This window comes from Chiloscyllium punctatum, chromosome 33 (assembly GCF_047496795.1).
Source record: "Chiloscyllium punctatum isolate Juve2018m chromosome 33, sChiPun1.3, whole genome shotgun sequence".
Classification (NCBI taxonomy): domain Eukaryota; kingdom Metazoa; phylum Chordata; class Chondrichthyes; order Orectolobiformes; family Hemiscylliidae; genus Chiloscyllium; species Chiloscyllium punctatum.
This window is the reverse complement of record NC_092771.1, coordinates 8,795,689-8,816,552: the sequence shown is the minus strand read 5'-3', so window position 1 is coordinate 8,816,552 and position 20,864 is coordinate 8,795,689. Positions and strand designations below refer to the sequence as shown.

At 46.1% G+C, this 20,864-nt stretch overlaps 1 protein-coding gene across 1 annotated transcript in view; it reads right to left on the bottom strand.

The window, feature by feature from the left end:
- Positions 1 to 2,821: 2,821 nt before the first annotated feature.
- ttc23 (tetratricopeptide repeat domain 23) overlaps positions 2,822 to 20,864 on the bottom strand; it is a 69,616-nt gene continuing 51,573 nt past the window's right edge. Inside the window, exons 10-11 of the mRNA XM_072552908.1 lie at positions 12,628 to 12,710; positions 2,822 to 4,206 (exon numbers count right to left, since the gene is read on the bottom strand). Of these exons, the coding sequence (XP_072409009.1) occupies positions 4,080 to 4,206; positions 12,628 to 12,710 (210 nt within the window). The 3' untranslated portion in view covers positions 2,822 to 4,079. The remainder of the gene's footprint in view (positions 4,207 to 12,627; positions 12,711 to 20,864) is intronic.

Sequence of the window (20,864 nt, the reverse complement as noted above, 5' to 3'; positions counted from 1 at the left end):
TGGACTTTCCCTATGAAATAATTCTGGTCATGTTTCTACTAAACCAAAACTGCCCCAAATCTGGCACTACATAATCAATCTAACTCAAAAGAATATTGGGATGATTGGCATGGAAATTGAAAAGATATTGACTGACACAGTAAGTATTGTTTTGGGAAGTTGAACTGAGAGAAAAGGGGGTTGACTTCACAGTTAACCATGCTATCCATGGCTCAGCAGTGCTTGTTGCACTGGAGTTAGAATTAGAATCACTAGTGTGGAGGCAGGCCATTAGCCCATCAAATCCACATTGCTCCTTTGAAGAGCATCCCAACCACATGCACCCTATCCCTGTAACCCACATTTCCCATGCATAATCCACCTAGCCTGCATATCTTTGGAAAGAAACTGGAGCACCCAGAGGACACCATGCAGATAGGGGGAGAGTGTGCAAACTCCACACAGACAGTCACACAAGGCTGGAATCAAACCCAGGTCCCCTGGCACTGTGAGGCAGCAGTGCTAACCACCGAGCCACGATGCCATAAGGAATTTGCTAATCTCTTTAGATAACTTCGAGGAGAGATTGGGAGAACCCCAAGTCTACATGTCTGAAATGGGAAGCATTTCATTGCCAAGACTTGCCTGGAATCACAGTAATGTTTAGGTATAAACAAATGGCTCATCAAAGTTTGTTTGTAAATGAAGAATTCTGTCCACTATGCACCACTGCTTCACTAAAAGATCACGATTGAATATTAATGATACACCAGAAAATGTGTCTGCCCCAGAGGTTATGTATAGCACTTCTTCATCCAATGGTTATGCTCCAGTATAAATTAACATTACAGACATAATAGGTTCTAAACTTCGCAAACCTACATAACTCTCATTTGAAAGATACCTGCTGTTCCCTGAACTTGTCTGTACAGTAAGAATTTGTATGAAGGATTCTGATGATGCAGAGGACAAAGGAGACCCGGGTTTTGGTTTCACCTGTTCCAGAGGTGTGTAAATGACATATCTGAGAAGGTTGAGAGAAAATATGCAAGAAGTTGTATGATGTTATCTAGAATGTAGAAAAGTTCCCTCACCAATCCCGAATTTGGGTAATTTCACTTGTGCAAAGTAAGCAGGTTAAGAATTTCCCAGATTATTGAATAAAATCACATCTCTTTATTTAATCAATCAACTGCATATTCCCAGACTTTAAGTTGTACATTTCAATAAAACAAACTCTAATAACAATTACTTTTGATTAAGGACACATCAATTGCAAACAAAGACCTAAACTGGAGAATGTATGTATGATTCATTCGAGGATAATTGGAGCTGGGTCCTAAGAGTGAGGGTGGAATTCAGAAACTTTAGGGTGAGGTGGGGAAGGAGGGGATGAGGGCTTTGGAGAGCTCATAGGAAAGGCTGGTGAGAAGGGGCATTTAGAAGTTTGGAAATATGTACCGCGAACAGGATGTCTGATTGCAGAGCAGTGCCTCATGTAACCGTGCCATATCTCCAAGAGGTAAGTGAGGAGCTCGCTTCCTAGATCCAGCTGACTACACCTGGGTTAGGCTGCTGAGGTTCTCCAAGGCTCAAGGGCCCAGCCACCTTTAGTTTCACAACATCACTATATAACATAAAAACTCAAACTACAGATTGATCAACCCATACATTCACTGCCTCTGTAAAGGCAAACAATTGTTGGGGTAGGGATGGAGGAGCTGCAGGCAGCTTCAGACTTTCAATGGTTTTAGGAAAATAGGAACAGGAGGTGGCCACTCAGCCCATCATCCTTTCCCATCATTCAACATAAACATGGCTGACCCACACCATTCTTGGAACTCTGCATGCCACTTAATGTTTTAACATTTCTATTTGTGGGCGTCTACAGACCATGAATATAGTAACATCACTAAGAAAGTCAACTGTCGTTGGCAATCACTTACTAACAAATACGACTGTCCACCGGAAATTCCATGTCACTGGTCATAGGCTCTGTGAGTCCTTATGTGACCAATGTGCCGATCCTAGAACCAAAGATGTGCTGGTGAGGTGACTGAAATTGGTAAACGTCCTCATGGTGTCGAGGGATGTGCAGGTTAGGTGGATCAGCCATGGGGAATGTAGGGAGAGGGTCCGGGCTGGCTAGGATGCTCTTCGGAGGGATAAAATCACACAACACCAGGTTATAGTCCAACAGATTTATTTGGAAGCACTAGCTTTTGAAGCACTGCTCCTTCATCAGGTGGTTGTGGAGCAGGATCATGAGACAGAATTTATGGCAAAAGATTACAGTGTCATGCAACTGAAATGATATATTGAACAAACCTGGATTATTGTTAAGTCTTTCATCTTTTAGAATGGGGTTGCAGGTTTCGATTCATTGACATGTAAATCCCAGAACTTCTTTCAAGTCACATTCTCAAGATAACTTAAGGTTTTATAAAAAAAAAGTGACATCTCAGCTCAGACAATGCATTAATCATATTGCAGACAAAATGCGCAGTCTGCAGTCAGTCAATGCAGGCAGTCGATCCATGCAATATTTTGTAAATTCCACTTCGGAAATAGAACCAATCTGACTCAAGACTGAGATACAGAATGACTCTAACCTCACACCTTTAAGGCATTGTCTGAGCTGAGATGTCACCATTTTATTTACAAAACCTTAAGTTATCTCGAGAATGTGACTTGAAAGAAGTTCTGGGATTTACATACTAATGAACTGAAACCTGTAACCCATTCTAAAAGATGAAAGACTTAACAGCAATCCAGGTTTGTTCAATATATCATTTCAGTTGCATGACACTGTAATCTTTTGCTATAAATTTTGTGTCTTATGGTTTTATTCTCCACAACCACCTGATGAAGGAGCAGCACTCCGAAAGCTAGTGCTTCCAATTAAACCTGTTGGACTATAACCTGGTGTTGTGTGAGTTTTAACTTTGTCCACCCCAGTCGAAGACTACGTCCTCCACAACATGGCTTCGGAGGGTTGGCTTGGACTTGATTGGCTGAATGGCTTTTTTCCACACGGTAGGATTTCTATGATATGTTTACGATTCTATAGAGTTGAATCTCTGTTCGCACGTCTGGCAACTGTTTACCAGAAGGTGGAAGATGGTCCTTGGACTTGAGATCATTGGCATTCCTTTCTCAGCTTCTTTTTGCTGATGGGTGTTCTCGGGAGAACAGAAAATGAATAGGAAATTCAGAAAGAAACCTTGTTACTCAGAGTGGTGAGCATGTGGAATTTGCTACTGCAGGGACTCACGGAGATGAACAGCAGGCTGCATTTTCAGGTTGCTGGATTAGGTTCGGGGGTGGTTGGAGAGGAAGGATAAGTGCTTTGCTTGGTGAAGTTTGAATGGAGGAAAGTTTCCGCGAAGGACGAGCTCTGGCACTGTCTGGTTGTGCTGTACGTTCTCCGTAATTTATGCAGCCACAAGCTGCGAACTGCATAACTTCATTCACTACATTGTGCACATTATTTGGCAAAGTTAAAATGAAAAGTAGAAGCCTGTAGTAAAAGTATTAGCAACCTGCTCCATAACATGTGGCTTATATTTCATCAATTCCCATTCATCATTGAGAGCCAGCTACTGACATCTGGTTTTGTCTTCAACAACAATTTGATCTGAATTTCAACATATAACTTCCTGCTTAAAATATGGTTATCGACCACAATTAAAGCTGGTTCACATTCTTTTTAACGTTCTATGTTGACCTCATAGACATAATAAATCACAGCAAAGGTTTAAGAAAATGCCGTTAGAAGTAATATTATACTTTCAGCATCCTATCATAAAATGTCCCAGGAATGCTTCTCTGGAGAGTTATGAGAGAACATTTGATATTGAAACAAAGATAAGGATGGGGAATAAGAGTTTGGTCAAGGAGGTAACTTTTAGGGAGTGTCTTAAAGAAGACACACATAGAGAGGCAGAGAGTTTTAGTGAGGGTAGGTTCCAGAGCTTAGGATTAAGGCAGCCACCAACAGTCAAAGCAATGGCATCAAGGTTGTTTTGGAGGGAGGTAACTGTGGGCCAGAACGCTGAGCATCGTCTGAGCATTTTGAGGCACTATTCCACGGACATCAATCAAGAATAGATATTGGCTTTGGTCCCTCCTGACATGGTGTGTTTTGGTACCACAGCACAGAATACAGGTCTCTGTTTTAAATGATCTACTCCTGTCTTCACTTCTTCTGCAGCCACCTCCGGAGACCTGTTGGAAAATACAAAGAATAATAAATGTTTTCATGATACATTACCAAAATAGACAATAGGTGCAGGAGTAGGCCATTCTGCCCTTCGAGCCTGCACCACCATTCAATATGATCATGGCTGATCATCCTTAATCAGTATCCTGTTCCTGCCTTATCTCCATAACCCTTGATTCCACTATCCTTGAGAGCTCTATCCAACTCTTTCTTAAATGAATCCAGAGACTGGGCCTCCACTGCCCTCTGGGGCAGAGCATTCCACACAGCCACCACTCTCTGGGTGAAGAAGTTTCTCCTCATCTCTGTCCTAAATGGTCAACCCCATATTTTTAAGCTGTGTCCTCTGGTTTGGCACTCACCCATCAGTGAAAACATGTTTCCTGCCTCCAGAGTGTCCAATCCTTTAATAATCTTATATGTCTCAATCAGATCCCCTCTCAGTCTTCTAAACTCAAGGGTATACAAGCCCAGTCGCTCCAGTCTTTCAGTATAAGGTAATCCCGTCATTCCAGGAATTGACCTCGTGAACCTATGCTGCACTCCCTCAATAGCCAGAATGTCTTTCCTTAAATTTGGAGACCAGAACTACACACAATACTCCAGGTGTGGTCTCACCAGGGCCCTATACAGCTGCAGAAGAACCTCTTTGCTTCTATACTCAATCCCTCTTGTTATGAAGGCCAGCATGCTATTAGCCTTCATCACTACCTGCTGTACCTGCATGCTTACCTTCATTGACTGGTGTACAAGAACACCCAGATCTCTTTACCAAAATTGATTCCATTTAGGTAGTAATCTGCCTTCCTGTTCTTGCCACCAAAGTGGATAACCATACATTTATCCACATTAAACTGCATCTGCCATGCATCTGACCACTCACCTAACCTGTCCAGGTCACCCTGTAATCTCCTAACATCCTCCTCACATTTTACCCTGCCACCCAGCTTAGTATCATCAGCAAATTTGCTAATGTTATTACTAATACCATCTTCTATATCATTAATATATATTGTAAAAAGCTGCGGTCCCAGCACTGATCCCTGCGGTACCCCACTGGTCACTGCCTGCCATTCCAAAATGGAGCCGTTTATCACTACTCTTTCTTTCCTATCAGCCAACCAACTTTCAATCCAAGTTAGTACTTTGCCCCCAATACCATGCGCCCTAATTTTGCTCACTAACCTTCTATGTGGGACTTTATCAAAAGCTTTCTGAAAGTCCAGGTACACTACATCTACTGGATCGCCCTCGTCCATCTTCAGCGTTAGAATAAGTCAGAAAGCCACGTCAAAATGCCATGGAGAGATTACTTATTTCCAGTACAGTTGTTGAGGTGTAGGCCATTTGGTCCCTTGGGTTTGCCCAGTCATGCATCTAGATCATGGAGGTGATTTCTGCCATTTTCATATCCAATCCCTCGATACCTTTAACATCTACAAATCTATCGATCTTTCTCATGAATGTTCTCGATGACTGAGCCTCCACGGCCTACTGGGGTAAAGAAATCCAAAGGTTCACCCTCCAGTGAGTGAAGAAAATCCTCTTCGTCTCAGTCCTTAATGGTCTACCTCGTATTTAGAGAACGTGCGCCCTGATTTCAGACCACCCCACACTTTTCACTGTCCTCATTTGAACACGTGACAATAAAGATCATTTGTTCAACCTTCCAACATCCAAACTATTAAAAGCCCTTGAAAGAATTACATAGCTTTCCTTCATTCTTCCAAACTTCAGAAAACACAAGCCCAGACTCCCGGTCTCAGCCCAGCATGACGCAGCAATCTCAGTCCAGCATGACACGACAGTCGCTCAGCCCAGCATGACACGGCAGTCTCTCAGCCCAGCATGACGAGGCAGTCTCTCAGTCCAGCATGACACAGCAGTCACTCAGCCCAGAGTGATGCGGTGGTCTCTCAGCCCAGAATGTCATGGCGGTCTCTCAGCCTAGCATGACGCAGCGGTCTCTCAGTCTATCATGACATGGCAGTCTCTCAGCCCAGCATGACGAGGTAATCTCTCAGCCCAGCAAGACAAGGCAGTCTCTCAGCCCAGCATGACACAGCGGTCTCTCAGCCCAGCATGACTCAGCGGTCTCTCAGCCCAGCATGACATGGCGGTCTCACAGCTCAGCATGACGCAGCGGTCTCTCAGCCCAGCATGAAGCGGCAGTCTCTCAGCCCAGCATGACACAGCGGTCTCTTAGCCCAGCATGACACAGCGGTCTCTCAGCCCAGCATGACACGGAAGTCTCTCAGCCCAGCATGACACGGCAATCTCTCAGCCCAGCATGACGCGGTGGTCTCTCCGCCCAGCATGACACAGCGGTCCCTCAGCCCAGCATGACGCGGCGGTCTCTCAGCCCAGCATGACTCGGCAGTCTCTCAGCCCAGCATGACGCGGCGGTCTCTCAGCCCAGCATGACACGGCAGTCTCTCAGCCCAGCATGACACGGCAGTCTCTCAGCCCAGCATGACTCGGCAGTCTCTCAGCCCAGCATGACGCGGTGGTCTCTCCGCCCAGCATGACTCGGCAGTCTCTCAGCCCAGCATGACACAGCAGTCTCTCAGCCCAGCATGACACGGCAGTCTCTCAGCCCAGCATGACGAGGTAATCTCTCAGCCCAGCAAGACACGGCAGTCTCTCAGCCCAGCATGACACAGCGGTCTCTCAGCCCAGCATGACTCAGCGGTCTCTCAGCCCAGCATGACGCAGCGGTCTCACAGCCCAGCATGACACGGCGGTCTCTCAGCCCAGCATGGCGCAGCGGTCTCTCAGCCCAGCATGAAGCGGCAGTCTCTCAGCCCAGCATGACACAGCGGTCTCTTAACCCAGCATGACACAGCGGTCTCTCAGCCCAGCATGAAGCGGCAGTCTCTCAGCCCAGCATGACACAGCGGTCTCTTAACCCAGCATGACACAGCGGTCACTCAGCCCAGCATGACGCGGCAGTCTCTCAGCCCAGCATGACTTGGCAGTCTCTCAGCCCAGCATGACGCGGTGGTCTCTCCGCCCAGCATGACTCGGCAGTCTCTCAGCCCAGCATGACACAGCGGTCTCTCAGCCCAGCATGACACGGCAGTCTCTCAGCCCAGCATGACGAGGTAATCTCTCAGCCCAGCAAGACACGGCAGTCTCTCAGCCCAGCATGACACAGCGGTCTCTCAGCCCAGCATGACTCAGCGGTCTCTCAGCCCAGCATGACATGGCGGTCTCACAGCTCAGCATGACGCAGCGGTCTCACAGCCCAGCATGAAGCGGCAGTCTCTCAGCCCAGCATGACACAGCGGTCTCTTAGCCCAGCATGACACAGCGGTCTCTCAGCCCAGCATGACGCGGTGGTCTCTCCGCCCAGCATGACACAGCGGTCCCTCAGCCCAGCATGACGCGGCGGTCTCTCAGCCCAGCATGACATGGCAGTCTCTCAGCCCAGCATGACGCGGCGGTCTCTCAGCCCAGCATGACACAGCGGTCTCTTAGCCCAGCATGACACAGCGGTCTCTCAGCCCAGCATGACGCGGTGGTCTCTCCGCCCAGCATGACACAGCGGTCCCTCAGCCCAGCATGACGCGCCATCTCTCAGCCCAGCATGACATGGCAGTCTCTCAGCCCAGCATGACACGGCATCCTCTCAGCCCAGCATGACACGGCAGTCTCTCAGCCCAGCATGACACGGCGGTCTCTCAGCCCAGCATGACTCGGCAGTCTCTCAGCCCAGCATGACACGGCAGTCTCTCAGCCCAGCATGACTCGGCAGTCTCTCAGCCCAGCATGACACGGCAATCTCTCAGCCCAGCATGACGCGGTGGTCTCTCCGCCCAGCATGACGCGGTGGTCCCTCAGCCCAGCATGACACGGCAGTCTCTCAGCCCAGCATGACTCGGCAGTCTCTCAGCCCAGCATGACACGGCAGTCTCTCAGCCCAGCATGACACGGCAGTCTCTCAGCCCAGCATGACTCGGCAGTCTCTCAGCCCAGCATGACACGGCAATCTCTCAGTCCAGCATGACGCGGCAATCTCTCAGTCCAGCATGACGCGGCAATCTCTTAGCCCAGCATGACGCGGCGGTCTCTCAGCCCAGCATGACACGGCAGTCTCTCAGCCCAGCAGGACTCGGCAGTCTCTCAGCCCAGCATGACTCGGCAGTCTCTCAGCCTAGCATGACACGGCAATCTCTCAGCCCAGCATGACACGGCAATCTCACAGCCCAGCATGACACGGCAATCTCACAGCCCAGCATGACACGGCAATCTCACAGCCCAGCATGACACGGCAATCTCACAGTCCAGCATGACACGGCAATCTCACAGCCCAGCATGACACGGCAATCTCACAGCCCAGCATGACGCGGCGGTCTCTCAGCCCAGCATGACACGGCAGTCTCTCAGCCCAGCATGACACGGCAGTCTCTCAGCCCAGCATGACACGGCAGTCTCTCAGCCCAGCAAGGTAACGTGCCAGTCCAGTATGGCATTCTCTTTGCTAGCATAGCATTTCCCAGTCGGTAAGTGCAGTGATCTTCAGGTGGTACGTGGAGGTGCCTCAGCCAGGCATGGTTTTGGTGTGGACTTCTGGTCTCGGGGAGTCTAGATGTCAACATGTACTGGGCTGGAAGACCATTTCTCTGTATTTCTTTTCTCTTATATAATATATTCCTAAATCTGCAACATGGACATTTCTCATACTTCTCTATTTTTCCACGAACTGTAACTGAAAAGCTGTACCTAATGAATTTTGTTCCTAAAATGGCACCATAAGCAGCAACCTGCACACTTTTCATTGCAATCATTTGAGTACATGACAATAATGATCATTCATTCATTCATTCATTCATTCAATCTCTCCTCAAAGGAGGATGCAGCCATCCCAGGAATCAGTCTGGTAAACATTTGTTGCCCTCCCACTATGCAAATTTATTCTTCTTTAGCCAAGGCGAGCAAAACCCGTACCCAGCCATCTAACCGCAGTCTCAACAAGAGCTGAGCTGGCAGTAATTTTCCTGATCCTCTAAAATTGGTCACTTGTCAGTTACAGCTTCATGAGGCATGCTGAGAGCCATTCTTCATCTGGGAGTGGGTCAGCACAGTCCATCCTGACCTCCATGCAACCAGGTATTTGGGAATAGGAACCCTGGCAGGTTTAGTAGGCCTTGAGATCTAAACACAATCTCGGAAATCCATACATGTGCCCCAGCAGGTAACAGCCCTCTATCTATGTGACTGAGTACCCAGAGCAGGCAGTCCCCAGCTGAGTTAGTTGAAGGGTGTGTGTGTGTTTGTGTGTGTGTTTGTGTGTGTGTGTGTGTGTGTGTGTGTGTGTATCTGTGTGTGTGTGTGTGTGTGTGTGAGTGTTTGTGTGTTTGTGTGTGTGTTTGTTTGTGTGTGTGTGTGAGTGTTTGTGTGTGTGTGTGTGTGAGTGTTTGTGTGTGTGTTTGTGTGTGTGTGTTTGTTTGTGTGTGTGTGCGTGCGTGTGTGTGTGTATCTGTGTGTGTGTGTGTGTGTGTTTGTGTGTTTGTGTGTTTGTGTGTGTTTGTTTGTGTGTGTGTGTGTTTGTTTGTGTGTGTGTGTGTTTGTGTGTGTGTTTGTTTGTGTGTGTTTGTTTGTGTGTGTGTGTGTTTGTTTGTGTGTGTGTGTGTTTGTGTGTGTGTTTGTTTGTGTGTGTTTGTTTGTGTGTGTGCGTCAAGCACATTTACAATGCGCAACATCTGTGGCTTGTAACATTTTCTGAAGTTGAACATGGAATTCTGAACAATGGCAGGAGGCATGGAGTCTAACAGCTGGGAGGCGGTCTCTGACAGGAAACAAACTTTTCTCAAAGTCACCAGGAAATAACTCGGGAAACATTACGGTTGAAAACTGTCAAATTAAATCACCTGCTGCAAATGCTCCTGCCAGAAGATCCACTTGTATGTCTTAAACCCTCCTCAGTCATTCTCTGCAGCTCGTCTGCAACCACTCTGTGACTTCCATCATTCACTCTGCCTACAGTGATCACCCTCCCTGTTGCCATTCTCTAGGAGAGATAACTACATCTTATCAGCTCTGAGTAAACGTACAAAACAATGCCTGTCTTTGTTCTGGATGTTATCTTTTTAAGTTCACCGTGTCCTCATAATTCCAAGTACCTCTTAATTTGTCTTATGATCTGTATGTGCAATGTTTAGTGTATATTCCAAAGGCAACATGGTCCTCACCTGTGAGACATCTGGGACCGCAGACAGAATGAGCCCCATTGCTGGCCAGGGCATGTCATAAAGACACCAGACATCTATAATAACAGGAGCTAGGGCAAGATTTACAAGGTATCTTTCAAATGAGGGTCTAGGAAGGTTTATATTGATGCACATTTTCTAATCAGCCTGTTTAGAGATATCATCCAGAGATGTTTGGAGCAGGTGGGATTTTGTTTTTGTCTTCATTCACTAAATTTGAGCATCACTGGCTGGACCAGCTCTTATTGTCCTTGAATTGCCCTTGAGAAGGTGGTGATGAGCTGCTTTCTCAAACTGCTGCAGTCCACTGAATCTGGGATTCCTGGCTCAGAGGTAGGGACTCCACCACTTCACCACAGGACTCTCTCTGCCTTGAACATACTTGGCCTCTAAAGCTTTCTGAGGTAAAGGATTTCACAGATTCACTATCCTCTGAGAGAAGAAGTTCCTCCTCAGCTCTACTTAAACAGACGCCTTATTCAGAGAATATGTCCTCTGGTCCTAGACCCTTTAGAAGGGGAACAACCTCTCCACATCCACCCTGTCAAGTCCCCATTGAGTCCTGTATTTTCAACTTGAAAGCTTTTTTTTTTGACATTCACCTACGAAATGTGGGTTTGCTGGACAGGTCAGCGTTTACTGCCTATCTCTAACTGTCTTGAAGAAGGTGGGGGTGAAATGTATTCTAGAACCACTGCAGTCCATGAGCTGTAGGAACACTGACCGTGCTGTTAGCCAGGACTGACAATGAACAGTGATGTACCTCCGGGTCAGGATGCTATGTCACTGGTGAGGGAGTTTGAGGTAGTTGTGTCTCCATGTATCTGTTACCCATGTCTCTCAAGGTAGTGTTGGCAATGAGCCAAGCTAAAGAATACTCTAATTCTGGTCTCCTTCCCATCGGAAAGATGTTGTGGAACTTGAAAGGGTGCAGAAAAGATTTACAAGGATGTTGCCAGGGTTGGAGGATTTGAGCTACAGGGAGAGGCTGAACAGGCTGGGGCTGTTTTCCCTGGAGCATCGGAGGCTGAGGGGTGACCTTATAGAGGTTTATAAAATCATGAAGGGCATGGATAGGGTAAATAGGCAAAGTCTTTTCACTGGGGTCGGGGAGTCCAGAACTAGAGGGCATAGGTTTAGGGTGAGAGGGGGAAGATATAAAAGAACCATAAGGGGCAACTTTTTCACACAGAGGGTGGTATGTGTATGGAATGAGCTGCCAGAGGAAGTGGTGGAGGCTGGTACAATTACAACATTTAAGAGGCATTTGGATGGGTATATGAATAGGAAGGGTTTGGAGGGATACGGGCCAGGTGCTGGCAGGTGGGACTAGATTGGGTTGGGATATCTGGTCATCATGGACGGGTTGGAACCGAAAGGTCTGTTTCCATGCTGTACATCACTATGACTCTAAAGGCTCCAACTGATAAAATTACCATGTTTTTTTTCCTGCTTCCAGTTTCCCACATTCCTCTCCTGGCTCCACTCACTGGTCTTGGGTTACAGGTCATCAAAAGGTGCCTCTGAGCATGAAAATAAAACAAAAAAAACCCGCAGATGCTGAAGATCTGAAACAAGATCAGAAACTGCTGGATAAATTCAGCAGCAGGTCTGGCAGCATCGGTAGAGAGAAAGCAGAGTTCAGGAAGAGTCCCTGAAGAAGAGTCGCTGGACTCGCAACATTAACTCTGATTTTTCTCCACAGATGGTGCCAGGCCTGCCGAGCTTCTCCAGCAATGTCTGATTTTGTTTCCCGCTGAGATCTTGCTCAGAATGGGTGTCACAGCTGGGTCTAATCCTGCTCTCTTTCCCCAAGACAACATGTATGCAATTCTCCATGGGGTACGACTGCAATACAGGCTGATTCCCTGAACCCTGAGCCCTGAGAGATCAGAGCTGGCTTTTACAAGTTCTGAGAAACATTAACTTTGATTTCTCTCCACAGCTGCTGCCAGACCTGCTGAACTTTTTCCGATTTTGTGCTTTTACAATGCCCTCTGTCCACCTAGCAGACGCAAGTTCATTCAGGGCGAGGACCTGAGATGGAATCTTATAATCTGCAGGGTTCAATGATGCACCAGTCACACAATCAGCAAGCCACTAAAATGATAATTTCAAACTGGTGGTGACACAACAGTTAAAGCTCACTAGAAAGTTCCACACAGTTTCAGCCAACTCAGTCATTGATCTGATGGTCACTGAGGCATCACTTACTTGGATAAGAGTTTGACTGTTTCCTGAGTGGCTCTTGTCTTTTTGTGCTGTGACCCATACAGAAAGGTCTGAATTCCCAGGCACTGCCAAACAGAGAGATTAAAATGTTTAATTAGAATTCTACATTCAGCAACTTCCAGTTGTACTGGGTCAGCACATTTACCCCTCGCAACTGAACGGCAAAATGCAAATTGCAGCAAAACGGTGTGCTGAACTCTTTGCTCTACAGCTTCTTCGTATGAACCCCCACCCACCACCACCCTACCCCACCCGGAGGTGCTACCTCCTGCTGGGGTGTGTTTTTACCATCACCAGCACTGACCCATAAACAAAGGAACAAGTTCAAATTTTGTGTCTTTATTGCATTGTTCACAGGCCTAAAGACTCCTCGTTGCTCTCTCCACAGCAACACCTCAAGAGTCAACTTGCCAACCAAATCAGGACCTTTTTCTCCTATAGTATAGACTGTAGCGAACATTTGAAATTTGGCATTCTTGCATTTGTCCTGATGAAAGCAGAATGAAAAGCTTCAACACCATCTCTCTTTTCAACAATATGACTGTGGTCGCCATTCTACCCAGATGGCTCAGCACAGACGGAGAGCCGGGGGAAAAATCTGAAGAAGAGTTATATCACACTTGAAATGTTTCTCTCTCCACAGATGCTGCCAGACCTGCTGAGTTTCTCCAGCATTCTCTGTTTGTTTCAGATTTCCAGCATCTGCGGTCTTTTGCTTTTATTCAACCATTTCTGAACTGTTGGCATGGCCTTAGTGAAAGATGGGGATTTCTAAACCAAATAGTATTTCTAAGGTCAATTGCTTGAACACAGCTTTACACAACTGGCTTACATAAACCACATTTCTATTTATTATTAATTATTCCCCCTCAAAGTTTCCTGCCCTTTTTTTTTGGCTTAAAGAGCAATGTGTTTTTATCTAGTACCTTTATTTTGTTCATTCATTCAGGAGATCTGGGTGTCGCTGACTGTGACCTTGAGAAAGTGGTGGTGAGCTGCTCTCCTGAACCACTGCAATCCATTTGCTGTAGGTAGACCCACAATACCCCGTGGGAGGGCATTCCAGGAGTTTGACTGAGAAACAGTGAAGGAACGGCGATATATTTCCAAGTCAGGATAGTGAATAGCTTGGAGAGAAAAGCAGTGGTGTTCCCATGTATCTGCTACCATCACCCTTCTAGATGGGAGTGGTCATGGGTTTGGACGATACTGTCTCAGGAGCCATCATGATTTGTTGCAGTGCATCTTGTCGATGGTACACACTGCTGCTATTGTGCATTGGAGGTGGAGGGGGTGAATGTTTGTGGATGCAGTGCCCATCAAGCGGGGGCTGCTTTGTCCCGGATAGTGTTGAGCTTCGAGGGTTGTTGGCGTTGTACCCACCCAGGCAGGTATTCAATCCCACTCCTGACTTGCACCTTGTCGATAGTGGACAGGCTCTGGGGAGTCAGGAGGTGAGTTACTCGCCTCTGCTCTTGAAACTACTGTATTTATATGGCAAGTCCAGTTCAGTTTCTGGTCCATAGTCCAGATTGTTGATAATGGAGTATCAGTGATTACAATGCCATTGATTGTCAAGGGGCAATTGTTTGATTCTCTCTTGTCAGAGATGGTCATTGCCTGGTAATTGTGTGGCATGAATGTTACTAGCCATTTGTCAGCCCAAGCCTGGATATTGTTCAGGTCTTGATGTATTTGGATACGGGCTGCCTCAGGATTTGAAGTGTTGCAAATGACTTTGAATGTTGTGAAATTATCTGGGAACATGCGTATTTCTGAGCTGATGGTGGAGAGGTAGGGGTGTGTGTGTTAATGTGGCCGCTTAGATGCTGACCTCTCAGCCTGGGATCCATTTGAAAAGTCTGTCTAGACTGATGGAGTCAAAGTTTCCTACAGCTGTGGCCTTGTTTAATTCCATGGAAAAATCATTAACAAAGTACACCATTAGTTTGTTAAGGTTTGCAAAATGCTGGGGTTTTCACGTAAAGCATCAACAGTGAGTAGTCTCCTCCAAACAAAATTCTTCAGTGGTGTTATCTAATTGCAATTAGGAAACGTGAGCAGAGAACCCTGGTTGAAGTTCACAATGCAGTACCGAGAGAGTGCCGTACTGTCTGAGGTACCATCTTTCAGATGAAATATTAAACCAAGGCCCCGCATTTCCTCACAAATTGATACGAATGATCTTGTGGGTCTTTTCTAAGAGCAGGGAATTATCCTCAGTGTCCTGGCCAATATTTATCCCTTGAATGACACAAATTATTCTGCCACTATCACATTGCTGCTCATGGGCAAATCTGGCTGCTGTGTTTTGAGACTACAATTCAGAAAGATTTAATCAAATACAAAGTACATGGTGAAGCCATGAATAGGTGCAATAAGGATGCAATTTTTAAAAACATTGTGGGAAAAAGGTGTTAATGTTAAAGTACTTTTTATCCTCCAAGTCCATGTAAGAGACAAATATTGCCCTGCAGCTGCTGCCTGGGTGAGCAATAGAATCTCAAATAGCTGAATAGTATATCAGATGTCCCAGTGTGTCTGCGCAAGGCTCATCTTCCACCATACGTACTTAGCAACCAGGGAGGAAACCTATGATTTATTTCCCGACACTTGTGGAATCCTCTGCATGATTCAGACAGCATCAGCACAACAGCAATCTTTGCCAGTTGTTAACTGATCACTCTAGCAACATTCCTTTACTGAAATAAAGCAGAAGCATACAGTGAAAGATAGCCTTCTGTTATGGAAGGCTAGGAAGATTGTGCAAAGGCAATGTGAACATTGATGCATTTCGTGCAAATTGCTGAGAGCCCACGTAGAGGGGGTGATTGTGTACTTTTGAGTTGTCACAAGACACGTTTTACAGAATCATCATGGTACAATAGGAGGCCACTCAGCCCATCTTGTTTGCAATGGCTCTCTGAGTATTTTAACTTTGTGCCAAACTCTTGCCTTTTCCCCGTAACCCTATACATTGTTTCTAATTAAATAGTTATTGACTGCTTTCTTGACTGCCTCAGTTGGATCTGCTCATCACACTTATAGATAGTGCATCCACATTCAGATCACTTGCTGTGTGATACAGTTTCTTCTTGCCTTGCAATTGCTTCTTTTTCAATCTGTGTGCTCTGGCTTGCGATCCTGTCATGAGTGGAAACAGTTTCTCCCTCTCTACTCTTATCAAATCTCCCCTCAGCCATCATTAACTTCCCTCAGTGTTCGCCCAGCTGAATAGTCCTCTGTCTGTACGGAGTAGTCACTAGTGTGAGGTGCTGCACAGCCATCACTGCAAATATATGTCAAAGTGCAAATCAGTGCTGAAAATAAAAAAAAGGAGAGAAACACCCACTGACCCAACCCTGCCATTTTACTGAAAAAATGTGTAATTACTTACTACTTCTTCAGAAAGTCCCCAGGAGTTTTGTGTTCAATGTGTGACCACATCTATGACCAGCGATTAGGAGACATTGGTAATAGAGGGGAGCTGAGCTTTCTTTCAGTGACACAGTTGCTTCAAAAGATTTCCGAAAAGACTATTGAACCCATTCCCTCTAATCAAGAGTTCAAAAAGAAGTTACAACTTCTATTAAGTTACTTCTTTAATAATTACAGACAAAACAGTACTTGCTGGGAAGTGATTTTACAAAGCCCTCTCTTCAAACAACCCATATTGATTTACAAACTGACCATTTGATGAGGAAGATCACAGAAGGAAAAGCATTGCACTTGTTTGATGTCTAATCCTCAGGATATTCCCAAAAGACACTGAATGAGCCACTTCAGAAATGTAATCACTGATCTGATGTAGGCCAATGTGTTTCTCTTCATTCCTACAGCGGATGTGGATGTTGCTGCTTATTCCCATCGACCTTCAGCTAAGTGTCTCATTAGGGCAACTCTACAGGGCAGTTAACAGTCAACAACATTGCTGTGGGTCTGATTAGATTCCCTACAGTATGGAAACAGGCCCTTCAGCCCAACAAGTCCAATTGACCCTTCGAAGAGTAACCACCCACACCGATTCCCCTACACTATATTAACCCCTGACTAATGCACCTATCACCATGGCCAATTTAGCATGACCAATTCACCTGACCTGCACATCTTTGGACTGTGGGAGGAAACTGGAGCACCCGGAGGAAACCCACGCAGACATGGGGAGAACGTGCAAACTCCACACAGTCACCTGAGGTGCGAATTGAACTCAGGTCCCTGATACTGTGAGGCAGCAGTGCTAACTACTGAGCCACCGTGCTGTCTGGAATCACATGTAAACCAGACTGGGTAAGGATGGCAGATTTCCTACCCTGAATGACATTATTGAACCAGGTTTGCTTTTAAAACAAACAGTGGTCACCACCAGCTTTCAATTCCAGATTCTTTTATTCATTGAATTTAAATTTCACTACCTGCTGTGGTGGGATTTGAACCCATAGCTGCAGAACAATAACCTGGGCCTCTGGATTACAAGTTCAGTACACTATCAGTCTCTACCAGTTGCACAGAGCAAAAGCTCCTTCGAAAGCAACTGAGATAAATAATCACTTTATCTCAAAAGTGGGGGAGTCTTAGCCAGTGTATAGTTTTCATCCTTTTCTGGGCAATGATAAGGAACGTTTTGCATCTTTGAACGCAGAAGGAAATTGCTTTCAATGATAAAGCACTCACTCAGTACCGGGAGTGATTATACCGTCTAGTCTCTGAAATGGGATTTGAAACTTTAATCGTCTAACTTGGAGGCCAGGGTTTTAAACATGATGCCAGCACCGCACGAGATGGACTGCCTCTGCTTTTGTCATTGCGGTTAATTATTAAGATGCTTGAAAGACGAATAGCAGTTTTTTTTAAACAATTCAGCATCAACTGCATTTATTTCAAACATGCCCTCTTAAAACGGGCTTTGTCTTTTCAAGAAAAGAAATGAATTATGGGCATCTTACAACAAACTCCTCTTTCATTGAAGTAGCCAAAATGTGCATCATATTCAAGCTGACATGACATTAAACTAAATCAACTGATTGTGCTAATACAAAGCCCTTTTGTGCGCAGGAATATCGAGTTAAATGTTGGGTAGTTCATAACAAACAGCTATAACCAATTGTAAAGGAGTATTTATTGATCCTAATTTGTGTGTTTATTGGTCAAATGAATTCACATGTGTTGGAAGAGCAACAAAACAAAATTAACTGGCACGCTGCTTTCAAAACAAGTCAATAAACAGCCAAAATTTTAACTGGTTAGCTCGAACAATTACAACTACTGTCGGACTGCAGGGCGTTGTATTTCAACAAAATACATTAGCTGTCTCAGTCTCTCAGCCATTTTCTCCCACTTCAATTGGAATACTGTTGTTTCATTTGAATTAGTCATAGGATATGAGTTTTAGCAACAAGCCCAGCAATTGTTGCAAATTCTTAACTGCCTTTGAGAAGGGGGTGGTGAGCTGCCTTTTTAAAACCGCTGCTGACCACGTGATGTAGTATACCCCATGGTGCTTTTCCTGATGTCAGTTTATAGAACCAAGTGGCTTGCTGGGCCATTTCACAAAGGATCAAAGAGTCAGCACATCACTGTCTGCCAGACTGGGTAAGATGAACAGACATCTGTCCCTGAAGGACATTATGTTATTTAGACGATTTTGGACATGGTCATTACTACTGAGATTACCATTTTATCCAGATTTAGATTAGATTCCCTACAGTATGGAAACAGGCCCTTTGGCCCAACAAGTCCACACCGACCCTTCGAAGAGTAATCCACTCAGACCCACTCCTCTACATTTCCCTCTGACTAATGCACTAACACTACGGGCAATTTAGCATGGCCAATTCACCTGACCTGCACATCTTTGGACTGTGGGAGGAAACTGGAGCACCCGGAGGAAACCTACACAGACACGGGGAAAATGTGCAAACTCCACACAAAAGCTGGAATTGAATCCGGGTCCCTGGCGCTCTGAGGCAGCAGTGAATTAATTAATTAATTTAATTTAAAATCCATAGTCACTGTGGTGCTATTTGAATTTATGTCTCTAAAATGTTAGTCCAGCCTCTGTATTATTGGTCCAGTTTTATTACCACTATGCTACCATCCGAAAGAACAGATTCAAGAACAGCTTCTTCCCCGCCGTTATCAGATCTTTCAATTGACCTCTTCAATCTTAATGTTGATCTCTCTCTCTGCACTTTCTCAGCAGCTGTGACACTCTATCCTGCACCTTGTTCAGTTACCCTGATGCACTTGTACAGTATGATCTGTCTGTAAATTCACCTGGACCACCTCGGACACTCCCCTCCCCTTCCTAGACCTCTCCATCTCCATTAACGGTGACTGACTCAACACGGACATTTAGTACAAACCCGCTGACTCCCACAGCTACCTGGACTACACCTCCTGCCAACCTGCCTCCTGTAAAAATGCTATCCCTTATTCCCAATTCCTCTGCCTCCACTGCATCTGCTCCCAGGAGGACCAATTCAACTCGGATCATACTAGATGGCCTCCTTCTTCAGAACCACAATATCCCCTTCCATGTAGTTGATTAAGCCTTCCAGCGCATCTCATCCACTTCCAGCACCTCAGCCCTTGAACCCCACCCCTCCAATCACAACAAGGACAGAACTCCCCCGGTCCTCACCTTCCACACCACCAACCTCCGTACACATCGCATCATCCTCCGCCATTTTCACCACCTACAACAGACCCCACTACCAGGGATATATTTCCCTCCCCACCCCTATCTATGTTCCAGACAGACCATTCCCTCCGCAACTCTCTTGTCAGGTCCACGCTCCCCACCAACCCACTCGCCCCTCCTAGCATCTTCCTCTGCCACCACAGGAATTGCAAAACCTGTGCCCACACCTCCCCCTTTATCTCCGTCCAAGGTTCCAAAGGAGCTTTCCACATCCATCAGAGATTTACCTGCACTTCTACACATGTCATCTATTGTGTCCATTGCTCCCAATGTGGTTTCCTCTATATTGGGGAGACAGGAAGTCTACTTGCAGAACACTTCAGAGAACATCTCTGGGACACATGCACAAAACAACCCCACCGTGCTGTGGCTGAACACTTCAACTCCCCCTCCCACTCCCCCAATGACATGTAGGTCCTGGGCCTCCTCCATTGCCAAAACCTTACCACCCAACGCCTGGAAGAAGAATGCCTCATCTTCTGCCTTGGGACCCTCCAACCACATGGGATCAACGTGGATTTCACTAGTTTCCTCATTTCCCCACCCCCACCTTATTCCAATTTGGCACCACCCTCTTGACCTGTCCTACCTGTCTATCTTCATTCCCACTATCTGCTCCACCCTCCTCTCCGACCTATCACCTTCACCCCCCCACCTTCACCTACCTATTGCATTCCCAGCTACCTACTCCCCAGCCCCAGCCACACCCTCTCCCATTTATGTCTGAGTCCTCTTGCCCACAAACCTCATTCCTGATGAAGGGCTTATGCTAGAAATGTCGATTCTCCTGTCCCTCGGATGTTGCCTGACCGGATGTGCTTTTCCAGCACCACACTCTTGACTGTAAATCACCTGAGACAATGTTTTTCGCTCTATCTTGATACACGTGAAAGTAGTAAATTAAATCAAATCTCCTCCAATGGCTCTAACTGTTAAGATTTTGATTCCCTGTAAACAAAAGGGGCATGTTCAAACCTTGAACCGTTTCTGAATTTCCCGGGAGTTTGGGGAGCCTACAGTTCCCTCTGCTTTCGCCCTGGCAATGCCTCGATTTATCAGAGCCACTTGCCAACCAATCACATCCTAACTTGTTGTGATTGTTTGTAGTTTAGCATTCTTGCATTTGTCCTGATATATGCAAAAAGAAAGGTTTCAGCCACGTGTTCCTTTTCAGCAATATACAACATGTAGATGATAAGCTCAGCCCTGCTGGAGAAAGTGAAGTGAATCTTGGGATGAGATGTGATGTCCTCCAGTTTGGTCTGGATGTCATGGCCATGCTCACTGTCTACGAATCATAGAATAAAATCATTGAATCCCTAGTGTGGAAACAGGCCATTTGACACTTGAGTCCACACCGACCTTCTGAAGAATAGCCCACCCAGACCTAACCCCTACCCTATCCCCGTAACCCTGCATTTCCCATGGCTAATCCACCTAACCTGCACATCCCTGGACACTATAAGCACCTTAGCAGGCTAATTCACCGAACCTGTGCATCTTTGGACTGTGGGAGGAA